Source organism: Heterodontus francisci, chromosome 25 (genome assembly GCF_036365525.1).
Source record: "Heterodontus francisci isolate sHetFra1 chromosome 25, sHetFra1.hap1, whole genome shotgun sequence".
Lineage (NCBI taxonomy): Eukaryota > Metazoa > Chordata > Chondrichthyes > Heterodontiformes > Heterodontidae > Heterodontus > Heterodontus francisci.
The window spans coordinates 75,064,571-75,092,349 of record NC_090395.1 but is presented as its reverse complement, the minus strand read 5'-3'; the positions used below and the strand labels follow the sequence as shown (position 1 = coordinate 75,092,349).

General features: G+C 46.4%; 1 protein-coding gene across 3 annotated transcripts in view; it reads left to right on the top strand.

The window, feature by feature from the left end:
• srgap2 (SLIT-ROBO Rho GTPase activating protein 2) overlaps positions 1-27,779 on the top strand; it is a 213,617-nt gene that overhangs the window by 167,591 nt on the left and 18,247 nt on the right. For all 3 annotated transcript variants that reach the window (XM_068057533.1, XM_068057534.1, XM_068057535.1), the window contains 8 exons: positions 1,371-1,398; positions 2,138-2,168; positions 3,477-3,537; positions 6,131-6,208; positions 7,179-7,313; positions 16,871-16,976; positions 22,095-22,319; positions 23,372-23,451. In XM_068057533.1, coding sequence (XP_067913634.1) covers positions 1,371-1,398; positions 2,138-2,168; positions 3,477-3,537; positions 6,131-6,208; positions 7,179-7,313; positions 16,871-16,976; positions 22,095-22,319; positions 23,372-23,451 — 744 coding nt within the window. The remainder of the gene's footprint in view (positions 1-1,370; positions 1,399-2,137; positions 2,169-3,476; positions 3,538-6,130; positions 6,209-7,178; positions 7,314-16,870; positions 16,977-22,094; positions 22,320-23,371; positions 23,452-27,779) is intronic.

Sequence of the window (27,779 nt, the reverse complement as noted above, 5' to 3'; positions counted from 1 at the left end):
TGCAGGCCATGTCTCTTCAAACATCATTCACAGGAATGTGTGTGCCCCTATCAACAACATGTTAAATCTGTTGCCCAACAGTGACCTGCCATTTTGAGTGCCCCTCATTCCAGGGAATGTCCGGCAAGAAAAGTTGGGGTCCAAGACTCATGGGTAGGAGTCGTGGTGGGGCTTGGCGAGGGGCGGGGGGGAACAGTCACACGTTCAGAGTGGCCTGGACTTTGATGTGGGTACAGTACAAGCTGTGGTCATAGTGAGCATGCAGAAACTGGGATATTATCAGCTGTCACCTCACTGGCTCTTTCCTCCTGACTGACTGACTCGATCTCGAGTCTCTGCAGAGATTCAGAGGCAGCTCCCTAAACCAAGAAACCATTCAGCCCGTGATTGTTGATCTGTGAGAGAGGGGCAGACCAGACCGAGACTTAAAAGAAAATGATTGATTGGTGCAAACTGACGAGGGTGAATTACTGAGAAGAAGTTGATGCACTTTTTTTTCATTCCAGTTCATGCTTTTTCAGAAGCGGCAGCCCAAGAATCTCTGATTGTAAACAAACCATTTCCTGCACAGGAAATGAGAAGTCAGGGCTGCAGAAAGGCAATTCTTCTGTACTTGGTGTGGGACATGCCACAGGGTGTGGGTAGGGCAGGGGGTGGGGGGAAGAGGACTGGCCTATTCTCAGGCCTTCCCCCCCATAACTGTTTTGCTTGCAGTTAATGACTATTCCACTCTGCGAAACAGAGCAAGGGAATGGCGAATGATAGCAATGAGCTCGTGAAGCTGTCAGCAAACCCGAGCTCGGAGCTCGATATCTCCTCCCCACTTTGGCTGGAGCAGATATTATTCACTCAGTCAAGATACTTAATGACCCCTGTCAATAAGTTACAGGTTGCTGCAGACTCTAGAAAGAGGGCCTTGGGTTCAAGCTTAGACATAGGGAGCAGCTCAGTTTAGATTTCACGCAGAGGATGGTGGTGATGTGGGATGGACTGTCCAGGGAGAGTCAGTGGGAATATTGAATGGAGAATTGTGTCAACAATTGGTGGGATGGGGTGATTCAGGGCTGTTAGTTTTTGGGGCCACTCTGTTGGATTGCAGAGTCCTTTCCAGTCCTAGACTGTCCTATTTTCCTGCCTTTTTCTGTGAGTCATTCATTAGTCTCAAAAGTGGATTGGCGTCTCCCTAAACACGCATTCCACAAAACTCCACAAAATTCTGCTGTTTAACACAGGTTGACATCCCCAGCAACCTCAAACAAATGTGTTAAGTATTATTTTATTGACACTGTCCAGCCTGTCGTTTAGTTCCAGCTTTTTCTGGTTTGTTTCAGATTCCTAACATTTCTCTTTTTTTTCTCTATTCATTGTAGGCCAGAGGACGGATTATTCCATTGCCAGGTAGGCTCGATTGTTGACTTTACAAATCCCAGATTTTCCCCCTTCTGTAGTTTTGGGCTTTCCTTGTATTGTGTCCAGTTTTATTTGCCCAATACAGTTATCCATTGAAAATAGTAAAAAGTAAAACTGCCTTTCAGCTGAGCAGATCCTTTTAACATGCGGTATCCAGGCCCAGTCCTGGGTGAAGATTGGCAGCGCTGTAATGGAGGACTAGTTGAACCCTCACCTACCCCAAACTAAGAGAAAGCACATTGGTGTTTGGGCGTCTAGCAGATCTGTTCTGTGTGCTGTGTTGTGCCCCTTTCTGCTGAAAACTGCGTACGAGAATGCCTCTGGGTGACGTGCTGTCTCCACTTTTTCCACTGCCCTGGTAGCAAGTCCCTTCATTTCCTCCTGGCACCTCAACACTGGTGAAACCAGGATGCTATTTGATGGTTGTTTTGAATTGGGCACCATGCACTTGAGGCCTGTCTCATTAGCCGGGCCTCATTTACCCTCTCTTGGCAGTGGAGGCAGGGTTTGTCCTTGTCTGCTGCGTGTGATCAAACTTGACTCGCTATCATGTTTTGGGCTATTGGAGTTATTCGAGCAACGCCTTGTTCATTAATGTGATCTGTGAAATGGAGGCTTAATTTGATAGCATTGGGTTTATGCAGTCAAGGCCCGAGTCGATAATGTTCGCTGTTTATCTTGCTGTGTTTAACGCTTTATTTCCTTTCTCTCACACTATCCCGTGCAGTGGGCGGCGAAACTCCAGTGTGCGAAAACAGGTAACTATCCCACAAGGGCCCTTTATGCTTTTTGATTAAACTGTATGTACCAATTACATCATTGGAAACACATGATTTCTAGAAGCTTTTGGACTCGGGGTTGGGTGCTGGAGCCTTCCTGGCATGGTGCCTCCTGGGCGCGGTCGGGCGTGGTGCCTCCCGGGCACGGGTCGGGTGTGGGGCCTCCCGGGCGTGGGTCGGGCATGGTGCCTCCGGGGCGTGAGTCGGGCGTGGGGCCTCCCTGGAGCAGATCCAATTGTTGAGAGTGTCTGGTCTCAAGACTCTTGATTCTGAATCTGTTCCTTTTCGACTTACTGACTGAGAGGGACTGCTTCTTCAAATTGAAAGCAGCTCCTTCCACTTCATGTTCCAGCACTCAATCAAACATCCTGCTTTTCTGTTTCTGCCACTTCTGTGCGCTCAAACTTGGATTCTTTCCAGTTCCTACCCAAATATTACCAAACAACCAGTTGTCAGTCACTGCAGGCAGCTGCTTACAAAGTAAGTGAGCATGCCGTCTTCGTAAAGATTACGAGTGCTGGTTATTCGTGTTCAAGGGCGACACCTCATATCAGCAAACCACATTTTGTAACGATGTAGATGAACTATGAACTTCAGGTTGTAGTTGGCTGAGGAGGGTGTGTCTATGAGCTTTCTATTTGGAAGGGTGGGGCAGCGTGAAGAGGGAATTCTGCTTTGCTTTTTATTGAGAGAAGGGCTGAGCCCCACCGCGGAAATTACACCAAGATTGGAAAGAAGAGAGCTGAGGTAAATAGTGTGTCCATTGTTTGTAAAGGTCAGTAGTTATAGGAGGGAGGGAGACTCACAGGTGGTGAGGAGTGACACAGTTTTGAGGAGTAGGAGAGGGAGTGATGGGTCCTGATCTCAACACAGTGAAGATGGGGATAGAAAGATGTGGGAGTGGGAGGGGGGGGGATTCAGATTTTAGGAGGAAAAAGTTAAAAAGATAAAAAAAAATTCAGAGTAGAACAGACTTTTGGGATATCACAATAGAGGCAAGAAAGATCCTAGTGAGAGAGAGGCTGGAAACACATTCCCAGATTTGGGAGCAGTGGTCAGGCAGACTTTTGTCTCAGGGAAGATTAATTTAAAATCGTCTATTTACGAAAAAAAGGATTTCAATGGGTCATCCTCCTGGAACTTCTTACTATTTGGAGGGATTCCAGGTTTATTGAAGGGAGTTTGTGAGGCAATTAAGAATTGTGTCAACTCCAGGTTGATTGTGGGTTTACCCAACCCTTGCTGAGATTTCCCCGCTGCTGCTTATTTCCATTCTGTTGTTTCTAGGATGGGAATCAGATCATTCCCCTCGTGGTGGAAAGCTGCATCCGTTTCATCAGCCGGCACGGTATGTGGAGGGCCTGATCATAGAATAATATGTAGCACAGAATGAGGCCATTCAGCCCATCATGCCTGTGCCAGCTCTTTGGTACAGTTATCCAATTAATCCCACTTTCCTGCACTTTCCCCATAGACCTGTACATTTTTTCTCTTCAATTATTTCTCTTCTGAATGTTACTGTTGAATCTGCTTCAGACTGAGCATTCTAGATCATCAGAACTCGCTGCGTGTTAAAACAAAGTTTCCTGTCTCACCTCTGATTTATTAGCCAATCGCCTTAAATCTGTGCCCTCTGGTTACCAACACTCCTGCCATGGAAACAGTTTCTCTTCATTTGCTCTTTCAAAACTATTCATGATTTTCAACGCCTCTGTAAAATCTCCTTGTAATCTTCTCTGCTCTAAGAACAACCTCAGCCTCTCCACGTAACTGAAGTCCCTCATCCCTGGTACTATTCCAGTAAATATCTCCTGCATTTTGTCCAATGCCTTTACATCCTTCCTGAAGTGTTGTGTCTGAAATTATATACAATGCTCTAGCTGACTCCTAATTAGTATTTTATAAATATTTGGCATAACTTCCTTGCTTTTGTACTCTATTCTAATCTATTAATAAAGGCCAGGATCCTGTGTGCTTTTTAACAGCTCTCTCAACTTGTCCTGCCACCTTCAAAGATTTGACTACATACACCCCCAGGTCTGTCTGTTCCTGCACCCGCTTTAAAATTATACCATTTAGTTTGCATTGCCTCTTCTCATTCTTCCTATCAAAATGTACCACTTCACACTTTGCATTAAATTTCATCTGCCTTGTATCTGCCTATTTCCCCAGTCTAGGTCCTCATGAAGTCTATTGCTGTCCTCGTTTCCACGTTTTGTATCATCTGCAACTATTGAAATTATGCCTTGTATGCCCGAGTTTGAGTCATTAATATATGTCATAAAGAGCAGTGGTCCTAATACTGACCCCTGGGAAACACTGTATATTTCTTTCTTATCTGAAAAACAACCCTTCACTTCTACTGTCTGCTTTCTGTCTCTTCGCCAATTTTGTATCAAGCTGCCACTGACACTTTAATCCCATGGCTTTAATTTTGCTAACAAGTCCATTATGTGGTACTTTATGAAACACCTTTTGAAAGTCTGTAAACACAACATCAACCGCACTACCCTCATCAACCCTCTCTGTTACTTCGTCCGAGAACTCGATCGAGTTAGTCAAACATGATTTGCCTTTAACAACTCAGTGTTGACTTTAATTTATTAACCTGTACTTTTTCAAATGCCAGTTAATTGTGTCCTGGATTATTGTCTCTAAACAATTCCCCACATTAGGCTGACTGGTCTGGTCTGAAGTTGCTGAGTTTATTCCTCTCCCTATTTTTGAACATTTGCAATACTTCAGTCCTCTGGAACCACTCCCATATCAAAAGGAGGAATGGTAGATTGTGGCCAGAATGATCACAGTTTTAGCTCTTCCTTCTGTCAGTAACCCAAGATGCATCTCACCTGGACTGGGTGATTTTTCAACATTGAGGACGAACAACCTTTTTCAGAACATCGTTTATACTTTTAATCCAATATTGCTACTGCCTCCTTCTCTACTGCTACATTGCCATCTAGTGAAGACAGATGCTCGGTACTCATTTAGTAGCTCAGCTATGTCCTCTGCTTCACAAAAAGATCTCCTTTTGGAGTCTTACTGGCCCCACTCTTCCTCTGACTATTTTCTGATTATTTATGTCTTTATAAAAGACTTTTGGGTTTCCTTTTTTTGTTACACACTAATCTACTCTCATACTTTGCTCCTCATTCACTTTTTTAAATCTCCTCTGTACTTCCTATATTAAGCTTGGTTCTGTATTATGAACCTTCCAATTGCCATAAGTGTCTTATCCTGCTTGGTGTAACCCCGGGCATTAAATAATAACAGTGCAGAGCGCCACTGCTGCTAAATACATGACCCACAGTGTCACTGAAGCCTACAGATCAGAAGGCAGTGGGAGGGGATGACACATCTGGCTAGTTGAGCTGCTGGGTGTTGATGTTGAGGGGTAGGGGGGAGGTGGAGGGAGGCCTGGGTGTGAAGCGTTGTCCTATTCCCTGTTCCAGGATTGAAAATACCCACTATTCACTATGAATGTGGACCACTGATGTTAATATGGAAATCAGTGCCAACTTCTGCAACATCTGACATCCACAAGCAGAAGCGGAGTGGTAATGTGACCGGGCGTGGAGTTTTAATGTGACCGGGCGTGGAGTTTTAATGTGACCGGGCGTGGAGGTTTAATGTGACCGGGCGTGGAGGTTTAATGTGACCGGGCGTGGAGGTTTAATGTGACCGGGCGTGGAGGTTTAATGTGACCGGGCGTGCCAATCCTATTGCAATGCAGGGAAGCAGTTAGTGTCCATGGGATCAATCCCAGCAAGAGCTGTCACTTTGAGGAGTGGATGGGAGCTGTAAAATAACAGGAAATGGGTGCATGAAATTCCTTGATCGAGTTGTGTGAGGCGGGGGGGGTGGGTTGCGGGTGGGGGATGGAGGGGCTGATTGCTGCCAGCTTGTAGTTGTATTTATTATTGAAATATTGTTACCCAAAGGTCTGCAGCATGAGGGGATTTTCCGAGTGTCGGGATCACAAATTGAAGTTAATGATATCAAAAACGCCTTTGAGCGAGGTAAGTGCTGCAATTAAATTTCTTTGAACAATCCCGCACTGTGTTCATTCTAAGCTGTTCCCTTGGCTTTAATTTTCGGTCACTATTGACATCCTTTCTCCCTTGAACCATTGTTGTATGGGAAATTAAGCAGCTCTGTTTGGTGACTGAACTGTCTGGGTTGATGTCGGCGGCAATATGGAGGTGATAGGATTGATGTTGAGAGAGTCCTTGATCGTCATTCATGGGATTCATCTTTCCGTTCAGTTTGCACTGAGGATGTGACAATACACTGAAATAACAAGCATGACCATACAGATCCCATGTCTCAGTGCCCTAAAGATCTGGCTGTCAGGAGGAAAACTCCAGGGGGAGGCAGAGTCAGGATCAGAGATGATCTGGTTCCCTGTTCCCTGTGCTGTCCACCTCCGCCTGGGGCTGCAATAAGCAAAGAATGGCATGGAAGTTAAGTGTTGATGGCGCTGTTGGCTGCACACGGTGAGTATTCCCGTTATTAAGACTGGACAGTAAATGGACTGAAACCTGCACATCTGCAGCTTCCAGGCCCCAGGGGCAGCTCCTCCATTTTATGCCTTAGTGGGGTACAAGGGGAGTGTGTTAGTTGGGTACATCTACTGGTGCATTATGGGTGACCGCACACCTGGTGCATCCCCCTCAAATCTTCCCTTACCCTACCACCTCACCCCCTTCGCTGCCCCCTCTTGCTTCCCCCCCCCCCCCCACACACATACTCACCTTACACCCTCCTCCTAAGCTCCTCGCTCAGGCTGCAGGTTCACGTATGAAGAAAGACCCTGCTGGCTCTTAGTGCCTATCCTTGCCGAGCAGGTTATAATCAGGAATGGTCATTTCCTGGCAGCTCCAGGTTGGGAGATTTTTAACTGCCTGCATACTCAACACAAACAGTTCAAATTGCCCCCTCTTTCTTTTCTCACTTCACTTCAATCTGTCGATGTGATGTTGTACGTAGGTGAGGATCCCTTGGCAGGAGATCAAAATGACCATGATATGGACTCGATAGCAGGAGTGCTGAAACTTCACTTCAGAGGCCTGGCCAGTCCGCTCTTCCCCAAAGAGATTTTCCACGACCTCATTTCCTGCGTCAGTAAGTTGAATTGTGCTAGTTGTCAGTTTGTTTTTTCCGTCTCCAGGATGCCTGAACTTCAGGGTTTGTTGCTATCCGTGGTTATGGTGGCCCTGCGGTTTTCAGGATTGGAAAGTAATCAGACAGGAAGGATTAAAGAGTGAAAAGAGACAAATTGACTGGAGGACTTGGTTTGAATCAGGAAAGCGGAGGTTGTCAAAATGAGCAGAGTGCAACATCGCAGTAAATGCGACTTTCTGTAGAAGGGTTAACCCCTTCATCACCTCTATCCTGATATCATCCTTTGTGCCCATTGATGTAGATTTTTAACAGCTGATGGTTTGGTATTGGCCTCACCCACCACAGTCTCAACTGGGCTATCGGACGGAGGGACCGTGTTGGAGATGGGGCTCTCCCCTGGAGGTGGGAGGATTGGTGGGCCAGTGAGACCATACCACGCTGCTGGAGACGGTCTATCACTGACCTGGCAATGAGTCATCTGCCTGTCGGGCTCACTGCTTACTGTTGCTCAGCACTGTTTATCCATTTGAAGCCGTGTCATTGCTGCAAATTAAATAAAAACTTAATAAGTTGCTCTGACACCATCCCTGGGTTAGTAGGTTTGTGATCGAGGCCCGCTGCAAGACTTGAGCTCATAATCTAGCACTTTCTTGACCCTTAGAAAGGGTGCACAGAGGAGTTTAACCAGAACAGTACCGGGAATGAGGGACTTCAGTTACCTGGAGAAACTGGAGTTGCCCTCCTCAAAGGACAGAAGGTTGAATGGAGATTTAAGGGATGTTCAAAATCATGAAAGGCTTTGATAGAGTTAATAAATGCATAAGAAATAAGAGCAGGAGTAGGCCCTTCGAGCAAGCTCCACTATTTAATGATCATGGCTGATTCTCAACCTCAACTCCACTTTCCTGCCTGAGCCCCTATCGATCTCAGCCTTCAGTATAGTTCACAACTGAGCATCCATAACCCTGTGGGGTAGAGAATTCCAAAGATTCACAACCCTCTGAGTGAAGAAATTGTTCATCTCAGTCCTAAATGGACGACCCCTTATCCTAAGACTACGAATCCCCCCCCCCCCCCCCCTCCGCAGTTTTAGACCCTCCAGCTGGGAGAAGCAGCCTCTGAGCATCTACCCTGTCAAGCCCCCAAATGATCTTCTATGTTTCAATGAGATAACCTCTCATTCTTCTAAACTCCAGAGAGTAGAGACACATTCTACTCAGTCTCTCTTGTTTCCACCGGTAGAAGGATCGGTAAACAGAGGGTGCACGTTTAAGATAATTGGCAGAAGAGCCAGAGAGGGAGATGGGGAGAATTACTTTGATAGAGTGAGTTGTTGTGATCTGGAATGACGTTGGAAGCCATAACTTTCAAAATGGAATTGATGATATACTTGATGGGGAAAGGAGAGGCAGGGTGGGACTAATTGAATCATTCTTTCAAAGAGCCAGCACAGGTAGAATGGGCCAAATGGCCTCTTTCATTGCTGTGTTATTCTACCTTATTACTGAGAGACTAGAGCACCCATTTAACATTATCTGGTGTTTTAACTGAAGCCTCACCTGCCTGTTCCAACGGACATTGATAAACTATAATAGGGAGGCACTCAGGTTGGGAATCAGTAAAGGTGAGATCGAGTGAGCTAATGGACTCTCTTCATTCAAAGCCATCCTGGGAGACCGACATTAGGGGTGAGATTTTCCTCATATCTTTGAAAGATCGGTAAACAGATCTAAAAAGCACACGCCAAGCAGCTGGAGACTTGAGTCCATGTCCCCAGTCAGTGCGGGGGCTCTCCCAGTGACAGGGGTCAATTGCTGATTGAGAAATGGAACCATCTGGTAACTGGGGGTGTGACTGTGACGGAAGCTCAGGGCACCAACCCCACTCATTGGAGTGAAGATAAATGGGAACTCTTACAGTATGGCCCATTGTCTCATTAATATGAGGTTAGGTGGCTAATTGACCCGTTTACAAATACCATAGGCAGCCTGCATTGGAGTTGCACTTAGAAATGTTAACTTCATTTTGAGACTTTAAAGAAGGGAGGGCCCCTCTCAACATTCCAGTCCATCGCAATTTGCTCTGAGATCTGTGCTTACTTTTTCTCAGTTTGTATTTCATCCCTCTCTTGAGCTCCCTGGTTTTCCTGCTTTTCTCTCTATCTCTCCCCCTTTTCACTCTCCACCTGCCTTTTCTCAGTGTCTGCTTTTGCTCATACAATTCCCTTTCACTTTGTCTGTCTGTCTTTCCCCTCCCACCCCCACCATTCTCCCTCACCTCACTTGACTCTCAGCCTCCACCCCCACCCCCCCCCCCACCCGCTGTCATGTTGTCGTGCCTCTCTCTCTCTCTCTCTCTCTCTCGTCATCTTTTTCAGTCTGCTTATCATGCTCTCCAAACTGGCTGCCTGACAATTGAAACGAATTGATTCTCTTAGGGTCCAGTTAAATGAAAAGAGTCCTGTTTAGGTCTGTGTGGGTTTAATTCCAACTCGAAGACAGTGATTGCATTCTTCAGGCATTTTGATGGCTATCAAAGGGTCTTTGAAGTGGTAATGGGGTCAGAGGCTGTTCTTACTGAGTCCAAGTTTGTCTCACAGCCAAGTCTCCACCCCCACTACAGACACCATCGGGCCACCATAGTACTCCAACCTGATGGGATTTCGAGTCGAACATTATAGCACAGAGTCTGCAGTCTATCTGCTGTAGGTACACCCACGCTGCTGTTAGGGAGGGATTTCCAGGGCTTTGACCAGTGACAGTGAAGGAACGGCAATATAGTTCCAAGTCAGTATGGTGTGCAGGAATCTCCTGTGGCTATTCCCCTACAAAACAGCTATACTGCTTTGTATACTGTTGGGAATGGCCTCTCGGGGGAAAGCAGCAACAGCCCACTTCGTTGCACCACTGTTGGCTCTGCTGCAGATGGGAGGGTAAAAAGTGTGGGAATGCAATAGTTATAGGGGATTCAATTGTAAGGGGAAGAGAGAGGCGTTTCTGTGGCTGCAAATGAGACTCCAGGATGGTATGTTGCCTCCCCGGTGCGAGGGTCAAGGATGTCTCAGAGCGGTTACAGGACATTCTGAAGGGGGAGGGTGAACAGTCAGTGGTCGTGGTACACATTGGTACAAATGACGTAGGTAAAAAAAAAAGGGATAGGGCCCTAAAAGCAGAATATAGGGAGTTAGGAAGTAAGTTGAAAAGTAGAACCTCAAAGGTAGTGATCACAGGATTACTACCAGTGCCACGTGCTAGTCAGAGTAGAAATTGCAGGATATATTGGATGAATACGTGGCTGAAGAGATGGTGTGAGGGGGAGGGTTTTAGATTCCTGGGACATTGGGACCAGTTCTGGGGACGGTGGGACCGATACAAACTGGACGGGTTACACCTGGGCAGGACCAGGATTGATGTCCTTGGGGGAGTATTTGCTAGAATGGTTGGGGAGGGTTTAAACTAAAATGGCAGGTGGATGGGAACCTTTGCAAGGGGTCAGAGGAGGGGGGATCAGGGGCGAGAACAAAAGACAGTAAGGGGAATAAGAAAAGTGATAGGCAGAGAAATCAAGGGCCAGAATCAAACAGGGCCACAGTGAAAAATAGTGGGAAGGCGACAAGTAACGTGAAAAAGACAAGCTTAAGGCTTTGTGCCTTAACACGCGGAGCATTCGCAATAAAGTGGATGAATTAATCGCGCAAATAGATGTAAACGGGTATGATATAGTTGGGATTACAGAGACGTGGCTGCAAGGTGACCAGGGATGGGAAATGAACATCCAGGGATATTCAGTATTTAGGAAGGACAGACAGAAAGTAAAAGGTGGTGGAGTTGCATTGCTAGTTAAAGAGGAAATTAATGCAATAGTGAGGAAGGATATTAGCTCTGACGATGTGGAATCTGTATGGGTAGAGCTGAGAAACACTAAGGAGCAAAAAACGTTAGTGGGGGTTGTATATAGACCCCCAAACTGTAGTGGTGATGTTGGGAATGGCAATGAACAGAAAATTAGAGACGCATGCGATAAAGGAACATCTGTAATTATGGGTGACATTAATCTGCATATAGATTGGGCAAATCAAATTAGACACAATACCGTAGAGGAGGAATTCATGGAGTGTATACGGGATAGTTTTCTGGACCAATACGTTGAGGAACCAACTAGAGAACAAAAATAAAATGGGAAAGGTAGCCAAACCATGGCTTACAAGGGAAGTTAGAGACAGCATTAGATCAAAGGAAGAGGCATATAAATTTGCCAGGAAAAACAACAGACCTGAGAATTGGGAGTAGTTTAGAATTCAGCAAAGGAGGACCAAGGGATTGATTAAGAAGGGGAAAATAGAGTACGAGAGCAAGCTTGCGGGGAACATAAAAACTGACTGTAAAAGTTTCTATCGGTATGTGAAGAGAAAAAGATTGGTGAAGACAAATGTAGGTCCCTTACAGTCAGAAACAGGGGAATTTATTCTGGGGAACAAAGAAATGGCTGACCAACTAAATGCATACTTTGGTTCTGTCTTCACAAAGGAGGACACAAATATCATACCAGAAATGTTGGAGAACACATAGTGAGAGGGAGGAATTGAAGGAAATCAGTATTAGTAGATAAATGGTGTTGGGGAAATTGGTGGGATTGAAGGCCGATAAATCCCCAGGGCCTGATAATCTACATTTTACGTACTTAAGGAAGTGGCCCTAGAAATAGTGGATGCATTAGTGGTCATCCTCCAAGATTCTATAGACTCTGGAACAGTTCCTACAGATTGGAGGGTAGCTAAAGTAACCTCACTATTTAAAAAGGGAGGTAGAGAGAAAACAGGGAATTATAGACCAGTCAGCCTGACGTCGGTAGTGGGGACATTTCTAGAGTCCATTATCAAAGATTTTATAGCAGAGCACTTGGAGAACAGTGGTAGAATCAGGCAGAGTCAGCATGGATTTACAAAAGGGAAATCATGCTTGACAAATCTACTAGAGTTCTTCGAGGATGTAACTCGTAGAGTTGATGAGGGGGAGCCAGTGGATGTGGTTTATTTGGACTTACAGAAGGCATGAAAGGTTGGCGTGTAAAATTAAAGTGCGTGGGATTGGGGGTAGTGTATTGAGATGGATGAAAAATTGGTTGGCAGACAGGAAACAAAGAGTAGGGATAAATGGGTCTTTTTCCGAATGGCAGGCAGTGACTAGTGGGGTACCGCAGGGATCGGTGCTAGGACCCCAGCTATTCACAATATATATTAATGACTTAGATGAGGAAACTAAACGTAATATCTCCAAGTTTGCAGATGACACAAAACTGGGTGGGAGGGTGAGTTGTGAGCAGAAGGAGAGAGGCTTCAGGGTGATTTGGACAAGTTGAGTGAGTGGGCAAATGCATGGCAGATGCAGTATAATGTGGATAAATGTGAGGTTATCCACTTTGGTAGCAAAAACAGGAAGGCAGATTATTATCTGAACAGCTATAAACTGAGAGAGGGGAATATGCAGCGAGACCTGGGTGTTCTCATACACGAGTTGCTGAAGGTAAGCATGCAGGTGCAACAGGCGGTAAAAAGGGCAAATGGTATGTTGGCCTTCATAGCGAGAGGATTCGAGTACAGGAGTAGGGATGTCATGCTGCAATTATACAGGGTCTTGGTGATGCCACACCTGGAACATTATAGGAAGGATGTGATTGTATTGGAGACGGTGCAGAGGCGATTCACCAGGATGGTGCCTGGGATGGAACATTTAAGTTATGAAGAGAGGTTGGATAGACTTGTGTTGTTTTCACTGGAGCAGAGAAGATTGAGGGGTGACCTGATCGAGGTGTACAAGATTATGAGGGGCATGGACAGGGTGGATAGGGAGCAGCTGTTCCCCTGAGTTGAAGGGTCAGTTACGAGGGGTCACAAGTTTAAGGTGAGGGGCAGGAGGTTTAAGGGGGATATGAGGAAGAACTTTTTTACCCAGAGGGTGGTGACGGTCTGGAATGCCCTGCCTGGGAGGGTGGTAGAGGCGGGTTGCCTCACATCCTTTAAAAAGTACCTGGATGAGCACTTGGCACGTCATAACATTCAAGGCTATGGGCCAAGTGCTGGCAAATGGGATTAGGTAGACAGGTCAGGTGTCTGTAATGCATCGGTGCAGACTCGATGGGCCGAAGGGCCTCTTCTGCACTGTATTATTCTGTGATTCTGTGTGCAGTTTTGGTCTCCTTATCTGAGGAAGGATGTCCCTGCTATAGAGGGAGTGCAGTGAAGGTTTACCAGACTGATTCCTGGAATGGCGGGACTGACGTATGAGGAGAGATTGAGTCGGTTAGGATTATATTCGCTGGAGTTCAGAAAAGTGAGGGGGGATCTCATAGAAACCTATAAAATTCTAACACGCCTTGACAGGGTAGATGCAGGAAGGATGTTCCCGATGGTGGGGGAGTCCAGAACCGGGGTCATAGTCTAAGGATACGGGATAAACCATTTAGGACTGAGATGAGGAGAAATCTCTTCACCCAGAGAGTGGTGAGCCTGTGGAATTCACTACCACAGAAAGCAGCTGAGGCCAAAACATTGTATGTTTTCAAGAAGGAATTAAATATAGCTCTTGGGCCAAAAGGGATCAAAGGATATGGGGAGAAAGCAGGAACAGGTTATTGAGTTGGATGATCAGCCATGATCATAATGAATGGCGGAGCAGGCTCGAAGGGCTGAATGGCCTATTCCTACTCCTATTTTCTATGTTTCTGTGTGTGTGGCTTAGAGGAGAACTTGCAAATGGTGTCCTTGTCCTTCTAGGTGGTAGGGGTCGCGGGTTTGGAAGGTGCTGTCAAATGAGTTTTGACAGTGCATCTTGTAGATGGTACACACTGCTGCCACTGTGCGTTGGTGGTGGAAGGAGGGAATGTTGAAGGTAGTGGATGGGGTACCAATCAAGCGGACTGCTTTGTCTTGGATGGTGATGAGCTTCTTGACTGTTGTTGGAGCTGCACCCATCCAGGTAAGTGGAGAGGATTCCATCACACTCCTGATTTGTGCCTTGTAGATGGTGGACAGTCTTTGGGGAGAGAGAAGGTGTGTCACTCGCTGCAGAATTCCCAACCTCTGACCTGCTCTTGTAGCCACAGCATATATGTGGCTGGTCCAGTTCAGTTTCTGGTCAATGGTAACCCCCAGGATGTTGATAGTGGGGGATTCAGCGATGGTAATGCCATTGAATGTCAAGGCGAGCTGGTTGGATTCTCTCTTGTTTGAGATGGTCATTGCCTGGCATTTGTGTGGCGCAAATGTTACTTGCCACTGATCAGCCCAAGCCTGAATGATGTCCAAGTCTTGTTGCATATAAACACAGACTGCAGTATTTGAGGAGTTGCGAATGGTACTGAACATCGTTCAATCATTAATGAACATCCCCACTTCTGACCTTATTATGGAAGGAAGATCATTGATGAAGCAGCTGAAGATGGTTGGGTCTAGGTCTGAGGAACTCCTGCAGTGATGTCCTGGGACTGAGATGATTGACATCCTATACCACAGCCATCTTCCTTTGTGCTAGGTATGACTCCAGAAAGTTGAGGGAATGTAACCTTGATCTCTAGTAATAAGGAATGAGGGAGTTACAGGAAAGTTGGTTTAGTGTGGACAGCGGTGAGAAAGGTTTGAGGGGGACACTAGAGGCATTTAAGCAGGGTGTGAAGGGTGAAGAGGAAGGGTGCCATTTGAAGCTTGACCCCAAGTCTGGGTCCATGGGGAAGTCACTATGAAATTCAAGTGGTCAAGGTTGAGTGCCTTGAACTAGATTGAGATCTGGGAGATATTCCCCCAATCCACAACATCCCAGTCCCCCTTCACGCATCAGAGGCAGGGAAGAAATATCAACAAATTACAACAATTATTCATTCCTAATTACAGCAATTATTAATTCCTGTATGGAGCAAAAATAAAACCAGAAAGGTGGCTCAACCGTGGCTTACAAAATAAATTAGGGATAGTATTAGATCCAAAGAGGAGGCAGATAAAATTGCCAGAAAAAGCAGCACGTCTGAGGATTGGGAGCAGTTTAGAATTCAGCAAAGGAGGACAAAGAGGATGATTAAGCGGGGGAAATAGAGTATGAGAGTAAACTTGTGGGGAACATAAAAACTGACTGTAAAAGCTTCTATAAATATGTGAACAGAAAAAGATTAGTGAAGACAAATGTAGGCAGGATTGACATATGAGGAGAGATTGAGTGACTAGGGCGGCGCATTGGTTAGCACCGCAGCCTCACAGCTCCAGGGACCCGGGTTCAATTCTGGGTACTGCCTGTGCAGAGTTTGCAAGTTCTCCCTGTGACCGCGTGGGTTTTCGGCAGGTGCTCCAGTTTCCTCCCACAGCCAAAGACTTGCAGGTTGATAGATAAATTGGCCATTATAAATTGCCCCTAGTATAGGTAGGTGGTAGGGGAATATAGGGACAGGTGGGGATGTGGTAGGAATATGGGATTAGTGTAGGATTAGTATAAATGGGTGGTTGATGGTCAGCACAGACTCGGTGTTCCGAAGGGCCTGTTTCAGTGCTGTATCTCTAAATAACATAAATAAAATAATATTCACTAGAGTTTAGAAGAATGAGAGGGGATCTCATAGAAACCTATAAAATTCTAACAGGACTAGACAGGCTAGATGCAAGGAGGATGTTCCCGATGGCTGGGGAGTCCAGAACCAGGGGTCACAGTCTCAGGATATGGGGTATGTCATTTAGAACTGAGATGAGGAGAAATTTCTTCACTCAGAGGGTGGTGAACCTGTGGAATTCTCTGCCGCAGAGGCAGTGGAGGCCAAGTCATTAAATATATTCAATAAGGAGATAGATATATTTCTTAATGCCAAAGGGATCAAGGGATATGGGGAGAAAGTGGGAACAGGGAACTGAATTAGACGATCAGCCATGATCTTTTTTGAATGGCGGAGCAGGCCCGAAGGGCGGAATGGCCTACTCCTGCTCCTATTTTCTATGTTCCTATCAGAGAGTTCTGTTCTTCTGGAATTGTTACCTCTATGTGTACAGTGTGCACAGTCTGACAGCAACCTGGGTTCAATGTGCTATCTCTTTCCCACATTTTCGGATGATCAAGCATTCCGTGATATGGGGCCGTGCAGACTAGAAAGCCCCGGGTTTGATCCTTCCTGCTTGTGTTCGCTGAGCTGATCTCCCAGTTTGGGGCAGTTCAGGTGTCCTCAGTGTCACCCCAGTAAGGATGGAGAACCAATCACTCAGGATTCCTGATCACGATCCAGTGCACATTCATGGCAGTGTGTGTCGGGAGGGTGCAGAATCCAATTCGATAGCAATGCCTTCCATGTACCAGTCATCTGTTGGCATTCACTGTCTGGCCAGTGGCATGAAGGGTGTTTCTTGGTTGGGGCTGCCAGTGCCCATTGAGCCTCCATCCCATTGGGAGCCAAAGTCTTCAGGAGAAGAGGGAGAGTCTAGAGTGGGGGGGGGTGGGGGTGGTGCGGAAAGCGCATTCACATTGGACTGTTTGTGATCTAACAGGTGGAAGCTACAATTCTGTGACATGTTTTACTCCTGCTTTTCACAGCAATTGAAAATCTTGCCGACCGAGCTCTTCAAATTCGCAAAGTTCTCCTGTGTTTGCCAAAACCCACTATCATCGTGATGCGTTACCTGTTTGGATTCCTCAGCCAGTGAGTATTATCGGGGGTGTCACGAGGGCCTCCTATGTCTGTATCCTGTGTCCCACTGTTATTTGTCCCTCTTTGCCCAAGGTCCCACATGAGATATTAACCAGGACTGCTTCCCTCCTTTGAACATTCTCACCCCTGATAGAGTCCTTTCCCTTATTGGTTTGAGGTCTTGCCTGACCCAATGGGCTGGTTGCAGTAAGCAATCAGTGTGTTGCATTGAAAGAGAATTTCATTGTATATATTTTGCTGAGTGAGAGATTAAGTCGAAAACTTGTCAAGGTCTGGCACAGAAAGTTTTTGGAAAAGTTCTACGACAGCACTTGAGCACATAATGCAGGCTGACGCTCCAGCGCAGTACTGAGGGAGCACTGCACTTTCAGAAGGTCAGTACTGAGGGAGCGTGCACTGTCTGAGGGTCAGTACTGAGGGAGTGCTGCAGTGTCGGAGGGTCAGTACTGAGGGAGCGTGCACTGTCCGAGGGTCAGTACTGAGGGAGTGCTGCACTGTCGGAGGGTCAGTACTGAGGGAGCGTGCGCTGTCTGAGGGTCAGTACTGAGGGAGCGTGCACTGTCAGAGGGTCAGTACTGAGGGAATCCTGCACTGTCGAAGGGTCAGTCCTGAGGTGTCATATTCAGATAAAATGTCAATCTGAGACCAATCTTCCTGTTCTTGTGGGTTAGTCAGGTTCACGACAGTATTTGAAGAGGGAGGCGGTCTCTATGTTTGGGCCACCATTCTTCCCTCAACCACCAGAAATAAATTAACTGGTCATTAATGTAACACGTGCTGTACCTGCCCTGGAGTGTTTGATAGGGACAGTGTTTCATGTTTCATTCCTCACCAGTCTTCCTGCATAAGAAAGAAATTATTTTTCGATTGAATTGGTGCCATGCATTTCTGCACAGTCTCCACTCAGTGAGGCCAGAGGTGTTGCACACGAGGTCATGCTGGTACCACTGGAGAGCGGGAACTGAATGAGAGGCAGCTGAATGAATTCGACAGCCATAACTTGCAGTCAGTATATGTGTTCATGTGACTTTCCGTGCACACGGTAATCTCTACCAGGGAGGGATGGGTTGCAATGCCCCATTCCCCCCTCCCCTACCTGACGATGTGGAATCTGTATGGGTAGAGCTGAGAAACACTAAGGGACAAAGAAGCATTAGTGGGGGTTGTATATAGACCCCCAAACTGTAGTGGTAATGTTGGGAATGGCATTAAACAGGAAATTAGAGATGCATGCAATAAAGGAACATCTGTAATTATGGGTGACATTAATCTGCATATAGATTGGGCAAATCAAATTAGTCACAATACCGTAGAGGAGGAATTCTTGGAGTGTACACGGGATGGTTTTCTGGACCAATACGTTGAGGAACCAACTAGAGAACAGGCCATCCTAGACTGGGTATTGTGTAATGAGAGAGGAATAATTGACAATCTAGTGGTGCGAGACCCCTTGGGGACAAGCGACCATAATATGATAGAATTCTTCATCAAGATGGAGAGTGACGTAGTTGATTCTGAGACTAGGGTCCTGCATCTTACTAAAGGAAACTACGAAGGTATGAGGCGTGAGTTGGCTATGACGGATTGGGAAATGTTACTTAAAGGGATGACGGAGGATAGGCAATGGCAAACATTTAAAGAGCGCATGGATGAACTGCAACAATTGTTTATTCCTGTCTTGCGCAAAAGTAAAATGGGAAAGGTAGCCAAACCATGGCTGACAAGGGAAATTAGAGATAGCATTAGATCCAAGGAAGAGACATATAAATTCACCAGAAAAAACAACAGACCTGAGGATTGGGAGCAGTTTAGAATTCAGCAAAGGAAAACCAAGGGATTGATTAAGAAGGGGAAAATAGAGTACGAGAGTAAGCTTGCGGGGAGCATAAAAACTGACTGTAAAAGTTTCTATAGGTATGTGAAGAGAAAAAGATTGGTGAAGACAAATGTAGGTCCCTTACAGTCAGAAACAGGGGAATTTATTCTGGGGAACAAAGAAATGGCTGATCAACTAAATGCATACTTTGGTTCTGTCTTCACAAAGGAGGACACAAATATCATACCAGAAAAATTTGGGGAACACAGGGTTTAGTGAGAGTGAGGAACTGAAGGAAATCAGTATTAGTAGAGAAATGGTGTTGGGGAAATTGATGGGATCGAAGGCTGATAAATCCCCAGGGTCTGATAATCTACATCCCAGAGTACTTAAGGACGTGGCCCTAGGAATAGTGGATGCATTGGTGGTCATCTTCCAAGATTCTATACACTCTGGAACAGTTCCTACAGATTGGAGGATAGCAAATGTAACCCCACTATTTAAAAAGGGAGGTAGAGAGAAAACAGGGAATTATAGACCAGTCAGCCTGATGTCAGTAGTGGGGAAAATTCTAGAGTCCATTATCAAAGATTTTACAGCAGAGCACTTAGAGAACAGTGGTAGAATCAGGCAGAGTCAGCATGGATTTACGAAAGGGAAATCACGCTTGACAAATCTACCAGAATTCTTCGAGGATGTAACTAGTAGAGTTGATGAGGGGGAGCCAGTGGATGTGGTTTATTTGGACTTTCAGAAGGCTTTCGACAAAATCCCACTTAAGAGGTAAGCGTGTAAAATTAAAGTGCGTGGGCTTGGGGGTAGTGTATTGCGATGGATAGAAAATTGGTTGGCGGACAGGAAACAAAGAGTAGGGATAAACGGGTCTTTTGCCAAATGGCAGGCAGTGACTAGTGGGATACCGCAGGGATCGGTGCTAGGACCCCAGCTATTCACAATATATATTAATGATTTAGATGAGGGAACTAAATGTAATATCTCCAAATTTGCAGATGACACAAAACTAGGTGGGAGTGTGAGTTGTGAGCAGGATGCAGAGAGGCTTCAGGGTGATTTGGACAAGTTGAGTGAGTGGGCTAATGCATGGCAGATGCAGTATAATGTGGATAAATGTGAGGTTATCCACTTTGGTAGCAAAAACAGGAAGGCAGATTATTATCTGAACAGCTATAAACTGAGAGAGGGGAATATGCAGCGAGACCTGGGTGTTCTTGTACACCAGTCGCTGAAAATAAGCATGCAGGTGCAACAGGCAGTAAAAAAGGCAAATGGTATGTTGGCCTTCATAACGAGAGGATTCGAGTACAGGAGCAGGGATGTCTTGCTGCAATTATACAGGGCCTTGGTGAGGCCACACCTGGAATATTGTGTGCAGTTTTGGTCTCCTTATCTGAGGAAGGATGTTCTTTCTATGGAGGGAGTGCAGCGAAGGTTTACCAGACTGATTCCTGGGATGGCAGGACTGACGTATGAGGAGAGATTGAGTCGGTTAGGATTATATTCGCTGGAGTTCAGAAGAGTGAGGGAGGATCTCATAGAAACCTATAAAATTCTAACAGGATTTGACAGGGTAGATGCAGGAAGGATGTTCCTGATGGTGGGCGAGTCCAGAATCAGGGGTCATAGTCTAAGGATACGGGGTAAACCTTTTAGGACTGAGATGAGGAGAAATTTCTTCACCCAGAGAGTGGTGAGCCTGTGGAATTCACTACCACAGAAAGCAGTTGAGCTCAATACATTGTATGTTTTCAAGAAGGGCATTTAAGTGGTCATTGGATAGACGTATGGATGAAAATGGAATAGTTTAGGTCAGATGGTTTCACAGGTCGGCGCAACATCGAGGGCCGAAGGGCCTGTACTGCGCTGTTATGTTCTATATAGCTCTTGGGTTTAAAGGGATCAAAGGATATGGGGGGAAAGCAGGAACAGGTTACTGAGTTGGATGATCAGCCATGATCATAATGAATGGCGGAGCAGGCTCGAAGGGCCGAATGGCCTACTCCTGCTCCTATTTTCTATGTTTCTATGTTTACCCTCCTTTCCTATGTTGCTAATGTAGGCCAGCGCCCAGAAGCTGCAGTGTGCTCCGCCAACTTAACACCCAACATTGCTCTGCCTCTCACACAAGGCTGGCCTCTAACTTTAGGCCAGGGTCAACCATTCAACGTAACCTGGGTCCGTAGAGTGGCGACCTTGATCTAGTTACAAAGAGAAAGATCAAAGTGGTGACTGGACTGTGGTTGCTCCCAGTCTGCGAGCAGTGGCTCTGTCAACTGGACCATCAGCCCTGGCTCAGTGGGTAAGAGTCAGAAGATGACAGGTTCAAGTCCCACTCCAGAGACTTGAGGACAAAATCCAGGCCGACCCTCCCATTGCAGTACTGACAGAATGCTGCACTGTCAGAGGTGCTGTCTTTTGGAAGAGCCGTTAAACTGAGGCCCCTTCTGATCTCTTGGGTGAACGTTAAAGATCCGTCCCATTGCACTATTTTGAAGAGCAGGGGAGTTCTCCCCATTGTCCTGGCCAATATTTATCCCTCAATCAACATCACTGAAACAGATTTACACTTGAAACGCCATAACATACAAGGCTACGGGCCAAGTGCGGGGAAATGGGATTAGTTAGGACAGGGCGGCACAGTGGCGCAGTGGTTAGCACCGCAGCCTCACAGCTCCTGGGACCCGGGTTCGATTCTGGGTACTGCCTGTGCGGAGTTTTCAAGTTCTCCCTGTGACCGCGTGGGTTTCCTCCGGGTGCTCCGGTTTCCTCCCACTGCCAAAGACTTGCAGGTTGATAGGTAAATTGGCCATTATAAATTGCCCCTAGTGTAGTTAGGTGGTAGGGGAATATGGGATTAATTGGGTGGTTGTTGGTTGGCACAGACTCGGTGGGCCGAAGGGCCTGTTTCAGTGCTGTAAAACTCGATGACTCTATTATCTGGTCATTATCACATTGCTGTTTGTGGGAGCTTGCTGTGCACACATTGGCTGCCACATTTCCTATATTACAACAGTGACTTCACTTCAAAAGTACTTCATTGGCTGTAAAGCACATTGAAATTTCTGGTGGTAATAGGCGCTATAGAAATGCAAGTCTTCCTTATTGGTTTCCCGGAGTCGGATAATGCAAGTTTAGCAGGAAAGTACGCCTCAACATTGAGCCAAAGTATCACAGGCCAGAATTTCTTTTCATATTTAGCAGTTGACTTTATTGACGGAGCGACTTCATTTTTAAAGATAGAGAGAATATTTTCTGTATTTTTCTTTTCTGTGTAGCTTGTCCCAGTTCAGTGAGGAAAACATGATGGACCCGTATAACCTGGCCATCTGCTTTGGACCCACTCTGATGTCAGTGCCCGAGGGCCATGATCAAGTTTCTTGTCAGGCCCATGTCAATGAGCTGATAAAATCCATCATTCTGCACCATGACACTATCTTCCCAGGACAGAAGGAGCTGGAAGGGCCTATGTATGACAAGGGGATCACAGCAGAGGATTACTGGTAAGTCTTTTCCCCTCAGAGTCTAATTGTGCCCTCAGAAAGTTTGGAAATCTCTTTGCCTGGGTTCCTCAGTCAGTGGGGAGTTGAGCAGTACAGGCGCAGCAAGATCCCAGGCTCCATCACCAGTCTCCGCTACGGTGATACTACAGTTATAGCCTCAGTGTTCCCGAGGAGGGGAAATGTCCTGCTCCAGATCACTGGGGAAAGTGTGAATGAATGGGGCATCAGGTGAAATAAGGGCCCTGATTTTAACCTGCTGCCGACTGGGAATGGTGTGAGGGAGGAGTTCAAACGAAAATAAAAATTCTGCCTCCCCAGCTCCGAGCTCCTGCCTTCCCAGACATTTATTTTTTGCTCCCTCAAAACAGGCCATTGAAGAGACTCCCACAAAAGGCAGGCCGGGACCTAGCTAACATTCAGAAGTCGTGACTCAGTAACGTTGTTGTGATACAGGATTAACCAAATGTTGGGACGTTCCACTCCGCAGGCCAGCACAGATCCGAGGCAGGAGATGCTGAATAGCTGAACGATGTATTAAAGATCTGCTGATTTTAGCACTCCGTGTGAGCCAGGAGCAACAGGAGTGCTCCCCCTACCCTCAGCCCCAGTGTTCATTCCCACTCCACCCCCTTCACCCTGAACTCGTTAACGATCCCCGATCTGCTTCCATTGACTGCTTGGGATGGTCCCCAGCTGCAGCTCCTGCCACGATATTTCTACTCCCTCCCACCAGCCAGGCAGTGTGTCAGATAAGAGTTGGCAGAGTTATTTAAGAATGGTGGGGCCTCCAGATCCCCAGCCTTGCTGGCTTCCTCGCCTGCTAACAGGCTGTCCCGTCCCTGGCCTTTCGTTAATCTCTAAGCTAAGGCCCCACCCACCTCCCCCTCCCCCACCCTCACCATGCACGCACGCACAGCCACCTGATAAACACTCGTCCCCACACACATGTAGACACCCACACGTACAGGCACCATGCACAAACACACACACACGCATGATAGGTGTGCAAGGATTATATTTTCATCTAATTTCAAAGTGCCTTTATTTTCCAGTGAGAGCCCTCACGGGGACCCTGCCTCTGTCGAAGATGTTGTGCAGGATGTTGGAACAGAACCTCACACCAGTGAAGACGGTATGTTGTCACTGTCCACTTTATACTCTGATTCACAATGGAAGAGTTAGAGTTCTGGGGGAGGAAGGGCAGGGCCTGTCGGAGCATCAAGGAAGTGCACTGGAGGGAGCTGCGACCTGGGACTGAGTTTGGGCAATCGCAAATGGGCTGATGTGGAGACAGATGGCAGTTGAGCCTCGGGTGAACTTGCCGTACTGCTTGGCACTGGGTTGTAATCCCGGAACTCCCTCCCTAACAACACTCTGAGATCAAGTGCAACACGGGGGCTGCAGTGGTTCAAAAAGAAACTCATCACCACCTTATCAAGGGGTAACTAGAGATGGGTGATAAATGCCAGGCTTGCTATGACACCCACAAATCAAAATAAAAAGTTTGATATTTAATGTATGTGGTAAATGCCCAGCTGTTTAAATCACAATAGTGTTGTTAAATTAACAGCAATGTTGGCTTGAATGTTCTGAATCAGGCAGAGTTAACACCAGCAGTGTGGATTAATGTTTGATAATCATTGTGAGTACTGTCTGTATGTATTGGGAGGGTTTGTTATTTAGTAGGTGGGGGAAGGAGTCAGTTTTCTGTTTGCCTATCTGTGACTCAGTAAAGCGTGACCCTGTAAGTCCGTAACGTTGTCCTGTGCACGAGAGTAGGCTGGTCAGTAAGAGCAGTCTCTGGGAGTAGCATTATTGGAGGGGATTCGCCACACTGGCAAGTTTGCAAACCATCAGTATAATGCGTTTCTCTAGGATTTCCAATTGTGCTAGGCATCACAGGCTGCCCTACTCCTGCCCACACCTGCTATTCACATGCTCATTTCCATTCTGAGGCTCTGTGATCAGGGGCATGCGCCATGGCTGATTTTTCCCCGACCACCCCCAACAATAGAAACATTGAGACCAGTTGCCACTCCTCCCGTTTGATCCCTTTCTGTCTGCTAAGCACCTGAACATTTCTGTCTACATTGCAGATGTGCTGCAGATGTCCTCCTTCCTCTTGTATACTTTAACATGGGAGGCATATCCACAGGGTTTTTTTTCCCATGTGCAAACTGTGGACTGTGGGAGAGGAGAGGCCATCGACTGGGACTATACTCAGTTCCTGAGCAGAGTAAATCCTGCAGCATAAACAGGATAACGCAGGCACAGTGTGAATGTCTGAGAGCTCGGTATTATCCACTTGGCTCTCCTTCAGTCAATCTGCTCCGCACTGGCTTCAGTGAAACTGAAGGAATAGACTGCATGCCAATTATAAATGTAAATAAACTGCATTTTCTGGCAATGGAGAGAGGATTTAGTCAGACTCACAGCCTCCGTTTATTTACACAGCTCCTGTATCTGATGCAGTTAAATGATCTTATTCTGTGCATGAACTCCATGTGTGATTTATCCAAATCTCCCAGAGCAGTTCACTGTCCACTGGTCCAATCCCAAGATGACACATAACCCAATTTAAACTCTTATTGGTCGTCCATAGAAGTTTTAATCACAGGAGGCCATTTGGCCTATCATGTCTCTGCTGGCAATTCAAAACTAATCCCATCGTTCCCTACTCCTCTTGTAGCAGAGATTCCCAAACTGGGGAGTGGGAAGTGAGGAGTTATTGGAGTTTGAGGGGTGGAGGTGGGTTTGTGATGTGGATGGCAATGAGGAGGACATGGGACACGGTGTTCAGGAAATTCCTCGGATCTGCTCCCACTTTACCACAGCACCTCCGGAGAGGCAAGAGCCAATGTGAGGAATTCCCCAGCATATGAGCTCTAATCTAGGGCTGGACTCAGATTGTAAGGGAGCAGAATTAAAACAGCTAAAGGACCTCATTCCCCCCCCGCCCCCCTCCACCCCTACCCCAACAAAAGACTGTGGATGCTGGGGGTCAGTTGGAGCTTTGAAGTCTGAGATCGATAATCTATTTTGAGTTAAGGGTTTTGAGGGATATAGAGCCACAGGTAAATGGGAAATGTTGAACTAAAAACAGAAATGCTGGAAATACTCAGCAGGTCAGGCAGTACCTGTGGAGAGAGAAGTAGAGTTAACGTTTCAGGTGTGTGTGTGCAGGTAAATGGAGTTGAAGTACAGATAAGTCATATTCTCGTTAAATAGCACAGCAGTTTAAGGGGCTGAATGGTTGTCTCCCGATCCTGAATCATTCCCTTGACATTGTTGGGAATTCTGGCTTTGTTCAGGAAGGGTTAAGAAAAAGTATGCCTCATCCCTTGAAAGAGAAACACTTTAAAATAAACAGAGTCCACTCACTGAAGACATATTAAAAAATTGACAGAAAACAAAGGGGAAAAACTTCAAACACAGGCTGTAAGCAGGAAGGGGTTTATTGGTGTATTTAGAGGGGATGTGTGCAAATCAGTTGCCATCAGACATTAAGCCTTTCAATGGGACTGGGCCAAAAATCCAAGGGCTGTGTGTTCAGGCAACTGCAGACAGAGAAGGGCTTTCGTTTATACTTCAATTTTAATCTAGGTTTCTGGGAGTGATCCTGCAATAGGACAGCACCTCTGATGATGTAGCATCCCCTCAATACTACAAGTTTTAATTCTCAGCCGAGGTTACGGGCTTATAAAGTGAATCTGGATTGAGGGAGGAGAATTACAAATCAGTTCTAGAATTAAGTCAATAGGTACAAAGGCAGAGATGGGTTTGAGCCCTGATAATACAGCTTAATCCCTAATACTGTAAAATGTTACTACGCCCTGTGGTTTATCAGTGCTTCCTGACCCAGCAATCTCTTTGGCAGTATGTGTCAGTGTGATTGGGCTATAAGGGTGATCCTGCAATGGGGCATCACTGGCAATAGTGCAGCTCGGGAAACCCAGACTGTGTGATCACAATTTGCGCTGAGCTGGGAGCATCAGTCATTTTATACATACAGATGCCACCTGCAACGTCACTTAACTGCTCTCCTCATCAAAATTCTTCCAGAGAACTCCTGGTCCAGAGATGATGAGTTAGTGTGCTAAAAGGGAAAGTGATTTCTGGGGAGCACTTTCTTTAATTGAGACACCTAATTGAAGAGGCAGTAGCACCAGGGGCAGGACAGCTGAGAGTAGGAGAGAAGATGAGGATAATAAAGGAGTCGTGGTTAGGTGATGAGGAATGGAAGGCTGAGGGAGGTGAGGGCTTCCATAGTTTTGAGGTGAGGAGAGAGTTGAAGCGCGAGGCAGTCTGACTGAGTATTGATTGCAGCCTACTTTCACCTCCATAACATTGCCTGTCTCTGCCCCACCTCAGCCCATCCGCTACTGAAACCCTCATCCATACGGTTTTTTACCTCCACACTCAACTATCCAAAGTGTTCCTGGCTGTCTTCCACCCTCCGTAGTCTTGAACTCATCCAAAATTCTACTATCTGTATCCTGACTCGCAGCAGGTCCTGCTCAACCATCACCCCTGTGCTCACTGACCTACACTGGCTCCCGGTCCGGCTCAGTTTTAAAATTCTCATCCTTGTTTTCAAATATCTCCATAGCCTCACTCCTCACTATCTTTGTAACCTCCTCCAGCCCTACAACCCTCCGAGTTCTCTGCGTTCCTCCAATTCATCTATGATTTTAATTGCTCTACCATTGACAGCCGTGCCTTTGGCTGCCTGGCCCCTACGCTCTTGAATTCCTTCCCTAGACCTCTCCACCTCTCTAACTGCTCTCCTCTTTTAAGTTGCTCCTTAAAAGCTACATCTTTGCCTGAGCTTTTGGTTGCCTGTTCTAATATGTCCTTATGTGGTTTGCTGTCAAATTGATTTACACTCTTGTTAAGTGCCTCTTTTTAACTACTTTAAAGATCCTGTATGCAGGTTGTTGAGATATGGGAAGGTTTACTGTTGTGTTCGATCTGCCCCATCCCCCCAGAGAAACCTCCACAACTTGGCCCAGTCCCAGGGTCACAGGAGGAGCTGAGAATATTCAGTATCACAGAGCCACAGGGGCTCCCCTGCAGCTGTCCTGTCTCAGAAGTCGAGATGGGGATTTGATCCGACAAAGCTATTTCCTTTCTGTTTTAATGAAGGCGCAGTAGTTTCAGAATTATAAATTTTATCCTGGTGAAAGCTGTCAGGGATAGTTGGAATTCTTTTCTCTGTCCTTCCTGGTCCTGGCACTCAGTGTCTCGGATGGGAGTGGGGGTGGGGGAGGGGGAGATTGTGTGCATCACATGTGCACCAGCAGGCATGTGGGAATCAGAGTTCGAGTGTGTGCTTGCGAGTGTCTGTGATGCTTTGGGTCACTGGCTGGCTGCGTAATGTTGCTCTGTAACACGGCACTGACAGCCATGTGATGTTCTGACGTGCAGTTTAGCAGTACAAACAAGGCTATTTTTCATCTA